This window comes from Piliocolobus tephrosceles, chromosome 21, assembly GCF_002776525.5.
Source record: "Piliocolobus tephrosceles isolate RC106 chromosome 21, ASM277652v3, whole genome shotgun sequence".
NCBI lineage: Eukaryota > Metazoa > Chordata > Mammalia > Primates > Cercopithecidae > Piliocolobus > Piliocolobus tephrosceles.
This window is the reverse complement of record NC_045454.1, coordinates 34,816,436-34,827,047: the sequence shown is the minus strand read 5'-3', so window position 1 is coordinate 34,827,047 and position 10,612 is coordinate 34,816,436. Positions and strand designations below refer to the sequence as shown.

The 10,612-nt window shown below is 51.7% G+C and overlaps 1 protein-coding gene across 6 annotated transcripts in view; it reads left to right on the top strand.

The window, feature by feature from the left end:
* PGPEP1 (pyroglutamyl-peptidase I) overlaps window positions 1-9,164 on the top strand; it is a 32,104-nt gene extending 22,940 nt beyond the window's left edge. For 4 of the 6 annotated variants that reach the window (XM_026456897.1, XM_026456898.1, XM_026456895.1 and 1 more), the window contains one exon: window positions 2,587-7,173. In XM_026456897.1, the coding sequence (XP_026312682.1) occupies window positions 2,587-2,779 (193 nt within the window). In that variant the 3' untranslated portion in view covers window positions 2,780-7,173. Of the gene's footprint in view, window positions 1-2,586; window positions 7,174-8,925 lie in introns of those variants that run through there. The other 2 variants (XM_026456899.1, XM_026456900.1) reach the window with 2 other exon arrangements.
* The last annotated feature ends 1,448 nt before the right edge of the window (window positions 9,165-10,612 follow it).

The window sequence follows — 10,612 nt, the reverse complement described above, 5'->3', positions numbered from 1 at the left end:
TTTTTGTATTTTTTTTTTTTTTTTTTTGAGACGGAGTCTTGCTCTGTTGCCCAGGCTGGAGCGCAGTGGCCGGATCTCAGCTCACTGCAAACTCCGCCTCCCAGGTTCACGCCATTCTCCTGCCTCAGCCTCCCGAGTAGCTGGTATTACAGGTGCCCCCCACCTCACCCGGCTAGTTTTTTTTTTGTATTTTTTAGTAGAGATGGGGTTTCACCATGTTAGCCAGGATGGTCTCGATCTCCTGACCTCATGATCCACCCATCTCGGCCTCCCAAAGTGCTGGGATTACAGGCTTGAGCCACCGCACCTGGCCAATTTTTGTATTTTTAGTTGAGACATTTCACCATGTTGGCCAGGCTGGTCTCGAACTCCTGACCTCAGGTGATCCACCTGCCTTGGTCTCCCAAAGTGCTAGGATTATAGGCGTAAGCCACCGCGCCTGGCTGCCCAGCCCAATTTTTTTGTATTTTTGATAGAGACAGGGTGTTGCAATGTTGCCCAGGCTGGTCTCGAACTCCTGGACTCAAGGGATCCTCCCACCTCAGCCTCCCAAAGTGCTGGGACGACAGGTGTGACCCACCATACCTAGCTTCCATCAGTCTCTTTATAAAATTAATTTTTAATTACAGGTAACTCTAGAACGTATCCTCATATGTCTAACTGGGAAAAATTCTCATTCCCTCTCTTTTTCCATAGTGGTCCCTCTGATAAGTCAGACACTGAAACCATGAAGCTCCTACTGACTGACATGTTTCTGTACATATATACATCACTTGGCCTGCTGCTTTACGATTTTGTCTTGTTTTGCTTTGCTTTTATGTGGATGGAGTCACACGGCGATAGTCACATTTACTGACAATTATCTTCCTCAGCTTTCATTTGTGAACATTCAACATGCATCTGGTTGGCCGGGCGCAGTCGCTCAGGCCTGTAATCCCAGCACTTTGGGAGGCCGAGGCGGGCAGATCACAAGGTCAGGAGATCCAGACCATCCTGGCTAACATGGTGAAACCCCGTCTCTACTAAAAAAAAAAAAAAAATACAAAAAATTAGCTGGGCATGGTGGCGGGCACCTATAGTCCCAGCTACTGGGGAGGCTGAGGCAGGAAAATGGCGTGACCCCAGGAGGCGGAGCTTGCAGTGAGCCGAGATTGCACCACTGCACTCCAGCCTGGGTGACAGAGCAAAACTCCGTCTCAAAAAAAAAACATGCATCTGGCGAGTTCTCCATTTTTTTCTGGCTGTACCGCATTCCTTGTAAATGGTTTCATAGGATTCCATGGTGTGGATAAACCAGAGTTTACTAAGCCACTCCCCGTGGTGGTGACCCATGCCTGTAATCCCAGCACTTTGGGAGGCCGAGGCAGGTGAATCACTGAAGGTTAGGAGTTCCAGACCAGCCTGGCCAACATGGTGAAACCCCGACTCTACTAAAAATATAAAAATTAGCCGGACGTGCTGGCAGGCACTAATCCCAGCTACTCGGGAGGCTGAGGCAGGAGAATTGCTTAAACCTGGGAGGCGGATGTTGAAGTGAGCCAAGATCGCAACACTCCACTCCAACTTGGGTGACAGAATATGACTCCGTCTCAAAAAAATAAATAAATAAAAATAAAAACTGGAAATAGGACCAGCCATAGTGGCTCACACCTGTAATCCCAGCACTTTGGGAGGCTGAGGCAGGTGGATCACTGGAGGTCAGGAGTTTCAGACCAGCCTGGCCAGCATAGTGAAACCCTGTCTCTACTAAAAATACAAAAATTAGCCAGATGTGGTGTGGTCCACGCCTGTAATCCCAGCTACTCGGGAGGCTGAAGCAGGAGAATCGCTTGAGCTGAGGAGGCAGAAGTTGCATTGAGCTGAGATTGTGCCACTGCACTGCAGCCTAGGCAGCAGAGCCAGACTCTGTCTCAAAAAAAAAACAGAAAATATAGCCGGTGGTGATGGTGCACACCTATACTCGCAGCTACTCAGGAGGCTGAGGTAGGAGGATCACTGGAGGCCAGGAGTTTGAGGCTACAGGGAGCTGTGATTGCACCACTCCACTCCAGACTGGGTGACAGAGTGAGACCTTGTCTCAATAAACAAACAAAAAATGGAAATACCAGGTTGTAAAGCCTGGGTGATTATAATTTTACTAGCCTGCCAAATTGCCTTCCACACGGGGATAACCAGCGTTCATTCCCACCAGCAACAGCTCACTCTGCCTATTTCCCCACATGTGCCACAGCACTGGGAGTTATCAAGTTTTTTGTTTTTTTAAAAGAGACAGGGTCTCACTCTCTTGCCCAGGCTGAGTACAATGGTGCAATCAGGGCTCACTGCAGCCTCGACCTCCTGGGCTCAACCAATCCTCCCGCCTCCACCTCCTGAGTAGCTGGGACTACAGGCACACACCACCACCCCTGGTGATTTTTTTCATCTTTGCCAACCTGGGGAGGGAGGAGAGTGTTATTCCATCTTGTGGGTGGCTGGTGAGGCTGGGGTCTTCCCTCGAGTTTGGATGAGTGCTATCACCTTGGTCTACGGATTGCCCCTCTGACCCCGTTTTGGTCTCTCTCTTACCCACCACGCCCTGCGGCTTAGATATCTCTGCGACTTTACATACTACACGTCTCTGTACCAGAGTCACGGTCGATCAGCCTTCGTCCACGTGCCCCCACTGGGGAAGCCGTACAACGCAGACCAGCTGGGCAGGGCACTGAGAGCTATCATTGAGGAGATGCTGGACCTCCTGGAGCAGTCAGAGGGCAAAATCAACTATTGCCACAAACACTGAGGAACGCTCAGGTCTCCTGAGACCTCATCCTGCTGGGGACCCCACGAGGGGACATCCACCCTCTGGGGTGTGGCCAGGAAAAGACAAGCTCTTCAACTTGGGGGTCCGATCTGGAAGAGAGATTCTGATCTACCTATCTCCTCTTCCTCCTTCTCTACAAAAGCTCCGGTTGATTTGAGGGAAGTGGCTGAAAATTTTCTTTTCTCCCATTTTCCTCCCTGCATCTGGGGACACAGCTGCCGTGACCAGGGAGGTCAGCCTGAGGGGTCCAGATGCCCAGGGAGAACCTTGGTCTGGTGGGTCCATGAGCTGCGATACCACAGCTGGAGCCACGTGTTCACCTGCTTTCCTGTCTGTTGGTGAAGGAATTTCAGAATCCACTTTATATCCAAGACTGGCCTTTATCCAATTTAAAAGCGTCCCGATGAGTCCTCGACCTTGACCTGTGCTCAACAGCCTGGCCCTTTCTGGGGCTACCCTGGGATACGGCATAATTTTTTCTTTCTTTCTTTCTTTCTTTCTTCTCTCTCTCTCTCTTTTTTTTTTTTTTTTTTTTAAACCAATAGTGCTAGTTTGTGCACAGAGTAATTTATATTCCCTTTGGTTAAAATGCAGGCTTTTTAGCCAACAACAAAAGTGTCTTTTTTCCCCCCTGCCAGGGTGAGGCCACTTTTGCCTCCTGCCCTGAAAATTGGACTTAAGATGCCATGTCTTGGCTGGACACAGTGGCTCATGGCTGTAATCCCAGCACTTGGGAGGCCAGGGTGGGTGGATCACTTGAGATCAGGAGTTCGAGACCAGCCTGGCCAACATGGTGAAACCCCGCCTCTACTAAAAATATAACAATTAGCTGGGAGTGGTGATGCATGCCCGTAGTCCTAGCTACTTGGGAGGCTGAGGCTGGAGAATTGCTTGAACCCAGGAGGCAGAGGTTGCAGTGAGCTGAGATTGCACGGCTGCTCTCCAGCCTGGGTGACAGAGCGAGATTCTGTCTCAAAAAAAACAACTGGACTTAAGATGGCATGTCTTGGTTTTAGGGCTGAAAATGAGGGCCCCCTTGCTTAAGGCATGGGGTCGGTGGCCAGGCGACGGGGTGGGACTGCTGCCCCCAGATGTGGCCATCATGGTCCTTTCAACACCGAGCTATGAGCTGTCGCCATGGAGACCAGGGCCATCTGTGGGAAGGTGGATTTTGTCTGCTTTTGACTTTTCTTTTTTAATATGTAAAACTCCACAGCAGCGGAAACCCCCCGCTACTTCTGGCCTGGAGCTTCAAGGTTTTGGTGCTGGAACGAGTTTGTTGTTCCCTTAGCAGGGTGGTGGGGGGGGGGTCTCAAAACGGAGGCCTAGGGGCTGGAGTTGGCAGAGCTTTGCATGTCCCGGCATGTCTGAGCAGGAGGAATTCCGGTCGGCCAAGGGGTTTTATGTAGATTGGTTTTGGATACTCGCCCAGGAGTCAGGAGTCAAATTTTATCTCACTTCCTGGTAACCTTGAACTCTAGACAGGGATGAAATGATGTAACGTTCCTCAGATGATGTAAGTTCAGCCAGATCTTGATACCTATCAGGGAGAGAGGACAACTCCCACAGTGAAACCAATTGAGTGAAATGCATGTTCTGAAAATCAGTTTCTATTTTGGCCTGGGGGAATGTGGCTATACTGTTTCCCTGCGTGTGACACAGTTGGAATCTGATCTTGTTGGTTTCCCAACATCTAGGGTTTGTGTGTGTGTGTGTGTGTGTGAGAGAGAGAGAGAGAGACAGGGTCTTGTTCTGTTGACCAGGCTGGAGTACAGTAGTGTGATCATGGATCACTGCAGCCTCCACCTCCTGGGCTCAAGTGATCCTCCCATCTCAGCCTCCTGAGTAGCTGGGACTACAGGCATGCACCACCACACCTGGCTAATTTTTAAATTTTTTATACAGACAGGCTTTCGCCATGTTGCCCAGGCTGGTCTCGAACTCCTGGACTCAAAGCGATCCTACCTTCTCAGTCTCCCAAAGTGCTGGGGTAACAGGCACTTATTATCCACTTATGAGCCACTGATCCCAGCCCAGTTCTTTTTTAAAACAGCTGAGAGTTTTGTTTCCTTCAACGTTCACCTTCCTTGTCTCCCGTTCCGATGCTGGCAGTGGTTCCTACCTCTGTTGGGTTTCTAGATCGTTTGGGAACTGGGTTGATGGGTTTCTGTGAAACACATTTTCCAAGTCTTGGGCTGTCTCTGGAGGGGAAGGTGGATGCTGGTAGGTGACTTGCAGTAGGTGCCCGGCAGTGGGTGTGGACTGTGACTGGCAGGTGGAAATGAGTAGGGACACTATTGTTCCCTCTACTTCAGCCTTCTTTTTGCTCGAAATGCCCCCTCCACACCCCTGGTAGCTCTCTGTGTCCTGAGAAATCTGGAGGGTGGGAGACATCACTGCATCTGTCCCCCCAGCTTCTGTGAAGGGAAGCTGTGGCCTCTTTTGAATGTGGGGAACAACTCAAGACTCAGGAATCACCCAGAGGTCTTTTGGAAAACAACTTCAGGCTTCGTCTTGCTCTGTTCCTCAAAGGTCTCGTCTGTGGGCCTCTGAGGAGAAAACAGGTCTAGCTAAGCCGGGCAAAATGGGGAAGAGGGTGTGCCAGGCCTGAACTGAGCTAAGCACCTGCCCCAGGCTCCACACTTCCATCTTTCTTTTGTCTTCATTTCACCTCTGTGTTTAAAGCACCGTGTGACATAGCTCCTTAGAGATATAACCTATTGTCTACTCATTGTCGAGTGTGTGTGTGTCATCTTTGTGTTCTTGCAGGAACATTTGTGTTCACATTTCCTCACCGAGTCAAGCCAGTATCCCATCCTTCCTCATAATGCACAACATTTGGCTCATTTAAATTTTCTCATTGTTATTTTTCGTTCTTATTTTTTGAGACAGACTCTCACACTGTCCCCCGGGCTAGAGTGCAATGGTGTGATCTCAGCTCACTGCAACCTCTGCCTCCTGGGTTTACAAAAGTCTCCTGCCTCAGCCCCCCGAGTAGCTGGGATTACAGGTACACACCACCACGCCTGGCTAATTTTTGTATTTTTAGTAGAGATGCAGCCTCGCCATGTTGGCCAGGCTGGTCTTGAAATCCTGACCTCGAGTGATCCGCCTGCCTTGGCCTCCCAAAGTGCTGGGATTACAGGTGTGAGCTACCGCACCTGGCCGAGTTTTTTACAAATATTTTTCTTTTGGTGGAACTCATCTATGCACTGTATGGTGTGTTTTTCCACCTTTGTTGGGTCTCAGCTTAGAATAGCCTCATGTGGGCTAGGTTTGGTGACTCACACCTGTAATCCTAGCACTTTGGGAGGTTGAGGCAGGAGAATCTCTTGAGCCCAGGAGTTCAAGACCAGCCTGGGCAACATAGCAAGAGCCCCCACATCTACCAAAACATACAAAAATTAGCCAGATGTGGTGGTGCATGCCTCTGGTCCCAGATACTCAGGAGGCTGAGGCAGGAAGATCACCTGTGCCTGGGACGTTGAAGCCCCAGTGAGCCATGATCACACCGCTGTAGTCCAGCCTGGGCAACAGAGCAAGACCCTGTCTCAAAAAAAAAAAAAAAAAAAAAATCCTCATGCAAGAAGGTAAGGACCAAGTCCCATTCCCTCTGGCCTCATTTTCAGAGCCTGGGGTAGAGGCTACAGGTGGCATAGGAAGGGTCTGCAAAGTGGGTGGGACTTGGCAGGTGTTGGGAAGAGGAACGGGAGTGGCGAGTGTCAATGGTGGAAAGACAGGCTTAGGGGTGTGGTGGGAAGGCTGGGGGAGAAAGGTGTGAAGTGATTGGGGGGCTTCCCTGATGAGTCCTCATGGAGGGTGCTGAGGCAGGGAACAGGGATACAGGGACAGTGATCGGGGCACCTGGTGCCCTGACCAGCTTGATGATGGCATCTCTTTTAAGATGCCCAAGTGTGTGCACTTTATTTGGCCCCTAGCACCCCCTCCCCACCACAAAGGTCAGTGGTATGTGTGTGGGGATGTAGCTCAAAAAAGAAATAAGATGGAGTGGAAAGGAAAGAAAGGAAGAAGCAGGAATTCAAGGTGAGTGGGCTGAGCTTGGGGCCACCTAGCCCACCTGCTCCCATCAAGGGCTGGAACAAGCCTGAGGCCACTTGGAGAGGCAGGGCTGGGCAGGGACGGGGTGGGGGCCGAGTTCACAGCTTCTCCATCAGAGCCAGATGTGTGGAGGAAATGTCCCAGATGGCAGTAGTTTCTGGGCAGGGAGGGGAATCCTGTAGATGGTTCATGTCTATGATCCCAGTGCTTTGGGAGGCTGAGGTGGGAGGATTGCTTGAGCCCAGGAGTTCAAGACCAGTCCTGGGCAACATGGTGAGACCCCATCTCTACATAAATTAAAAAAAAAAAAAAAATTAGCCAGGTGTGGTATCAAGCACCTGTAGTCCCAGCTACTTGGGAGGCTGAGTTGGGAGGCTTATCTGAGCCCCGGAGGTGGAGGCTGCAGTAAGCCGTGATTACACCACTGTACCCCAGCCTGGGCAACAGAGAAAGACCCTGTCTCAAAATTGAGGAAAAAAAGGGGGCCAGGCACGGTGGCTTACGCCTGTTATCCCAGTACGTTGGGAGGCCAAGGCAGGCTGATTTCTTGAGGCCAGGAGTTTGGGACCAGCCTGGCCAACATAGCAAAACCCCGTCTGTAAAAATACAAAAATTAGTCAGGAGCAGGTGGTGCGCACCTGTAATCCCAGCTACTCAGGAGGCTGAGGCAGGAGAATTGCTTGAACCTGGGAGGCGGAGGGTGCAGTGGGCCAAGATCACGCCACTGCATTCCAGACTGGGTGACATAGCAAGACTCTGTCTCAAAAAAAAAACAAAAACAAAAACAAAAAATGGAATTCCCTGCTCCACTCTTCTGCTCGTTGCTGGCATAGAAACATCTAGAACAGAAAGTATCCACTCTGGATACTTTCTCCCTGCCGTGGCTCCCCAAAGTTACCCACAGAAGAGCTGGAGAAGTAGATTCAAGATGCCTTTTAGTCTTGGAAGTTTCTTCCAGGAAGCGAGACCAGCTTGCATGTTTACATCTGCGCTCCGGTGCCCAGGAGGCGACTGGGGGGAGGGGATGGCTCATGGAAATCTGCCCCGCACAGCCGGCCCCCTTTGGGCTGCCACTGTCTAGACTGTTGGCCTTTGACCTCTCAGCCTCTTGTGGCATCTGAACCTAGACGTCCCTTTTGGAGAGAGCCAGACAAAGCCCTATTCTCCACGGCCTCAGCCTCTATCCTGAGGCCTCCGGGAGCCGTGTGATCCTGCGGCCAGTGTGGGGTGCTGATGGTGGTCGAGGAAGTAGGTCTCTGCCAGGTTGCCCCATGTAGCCACCTGTCCTCAGCATCCTAACTTAAGGGGGCAGGAGAGGCCTTTGTTTTTATAATCCAGATTACATTTCCCTTCCCTGGGCACAAGTGCCTCATAAGGGCCTGGGGCTGCTGGCTGAGAGGGAACGTGTCTCCGGTTTTGCAGTGAGGAGGCAGGCTGAGGGCTGGGGTTCCACTTAGACCCTCGGCAGAATGGCTGTTGGAGGGGCAGGTGCTGCCCAGCTGGAAAGCTAATTCCTGGGTGGATGCTGAACATAACTGCTGAGAATCTGTCCCCTGGTTTCCAGGACAGTTGTCACAAGCTGAGTGGCGGGGAACTCCCAGGCCTTGAGGGACCCAGTCCCACCCTAAACTGCTGCCCCTCCCCCAAATTCCCTTTCTCCTCCTCTTTCTCCCTGCCATGGCTCCCCAAAGTTACCCACAGAAGTGCCTGCCTCTCCAGCGCTCACAGAACACACAAAAAGGGAACAGGAATTGGTCACTGGGTGGTGGCAGTGGCTCCTGCCGATCCAGACCAGCATCTGGCCCAAGCCATTCACAGAGGTGGGGTCTGGGGCCTGAGGGCTTTTGTGTCCTGACACTTTGTCTCAAGGAGATCCCACATAGAGATTTGAGTTGGGCTTTCTGCTTGCCAAGGCCTGGCATCTGAGCCTGGCTGAGGGCCAGGCAAGCTTCCCCTGAGCCTTTGGAAGCCGAGTTCACTCTCTGCCTGCCCAGAGGAGCACCAGCTTGTTTCTGGAGGCTTCTCTAACATCTCAGGTTTTTATCTTATCTTAAATTTCTCTCTAGGAAAAAACCCTTCCCTTCCAAAGGTGACTGTGTTTTCTGTCCCCAAAGGAGGGCCCAGTCCCTTCAGGCTCAGCGTGGCTTCTCCCTGACCCCCCCAGAACTTTTGCCAGTGCCTTTTCTGAAACTCCTGTGTCCCGGACCTCCCAGGCGGAGAAGGATATGCCGGACTCTGCCTGGGGCTGGGCTCTAGGAGACCCCAAATTTGACACCAGAGAAAGCAAATAAAACAGTTGAAATACACTTACATTTCCTGTGTGTCCTTGTGTGAGGCCGGAGTTCACCTGGGTGCCCGGGAGTAGAGGGGACCCTGTGTCACTGGGTTTCCCTTCTTGGTGGGAAGCTGGTGACCATGTGCTGAGTGAGTGATGGGGGAATTCTGCCCTGAGTGGTCTCCTTCCTCAAAATCAGGGGTCTGGCCGGGCGCGGTGGCTCACACCTGGAATCCCAGTATTTTGGGAGGCAGAGGTGGGTGGATCACCTGAGGTCAGGAGTTCCAGACCAGCCTGGTCAACATGGCGAAACCCTGTAAAAATACAAAAATTAACCAGGTGTGGTGGCAACTGCCTGTAATCCCAGCTACTCAGGAAGCTGAGGCAGGAGAATTACTTGAACCCAGCAGGTGGAGGTCACAGTGAGCCAAGGTCACACCACTGCACTCCAGCCTGGGCAACAGAGTGAGACTGAGTCTCAAACAACAACAACAAACTGGGGACTTGTTGCAAAACACAGGGAGGTTGAGGAACTTGCTATGGTAACACAGGCACTGGGATTTGAGCGATGATCTACGTCAACCTCCAGAGCATACAAAATCCCCATCACGGCTAGGCGCCGTGGCTCACGCCTGTAATCCCAGCACTTTAGGAAGCTGAGGTGGGTGGATCACCTGAGGTCAGGAGTTCAAGACCAACCTGACCAACATGGTGAAACCCCATCTCTACTAAAAATACAAAAATTAGCTGGGCGTGGTGGCAGGCGCCTGTAATCCCAGCTACTCAGGAGGCTGAGGCAGGAGAATAACTTAAACCCCGGGGGTGGAGGTTTCTGAGAGCCGAGATCGCGCCACTGCACTCCAGCCTTGGGCGACAGAGCGAGACTCCTCAAAAAAAACGAAAAAAATCCCATCACTCTGACAGGGGATGCCATGCCATTGCCACCTTTACAGACAGGGAAACTGAGGCCCCACCAGTTGAAGCCCCTTGTCCCCTGCGTCACGGCCAGGGAAAGTAGCGGTGGGAAGGTGAACCCAGGCCGGCTTCTCTGGAGTGGAGGGCCTTGAAGAACACAAACGGATGTGTTCATTCCCTAGGCCTGTCCTCAGCAGGACTGAAGATACCCTGGTCTCTGGCTCTCTGAGAATAAACTTTTGACAGCAAAGGGACTTGCACAAGAAGAAAGATGTCCTGGAGCAAGTGGACCCCGTGGGTTGGGGGAACTTCCTTGGAGTCACTGAGGACTGAGGGTTCTTGCACCCCGAGTGGGGGTATTCATAGCTGGGTGGTCTTTCCCATAGGGTCGACTCATTATTATTATTTGATGTAGAGACAGGGTCTTGCCACATTGCCCAGGCTGGTCTCGAACTCCTGGGCTTAAGCTCTCTACCTACCTCGGCCTCCCAAAGCTCTGGGATTCCAGGCATGAGCCACCACTCCCGGCCCTTTGCTGTCTTGAGCCTTAGTTTACCCATTCC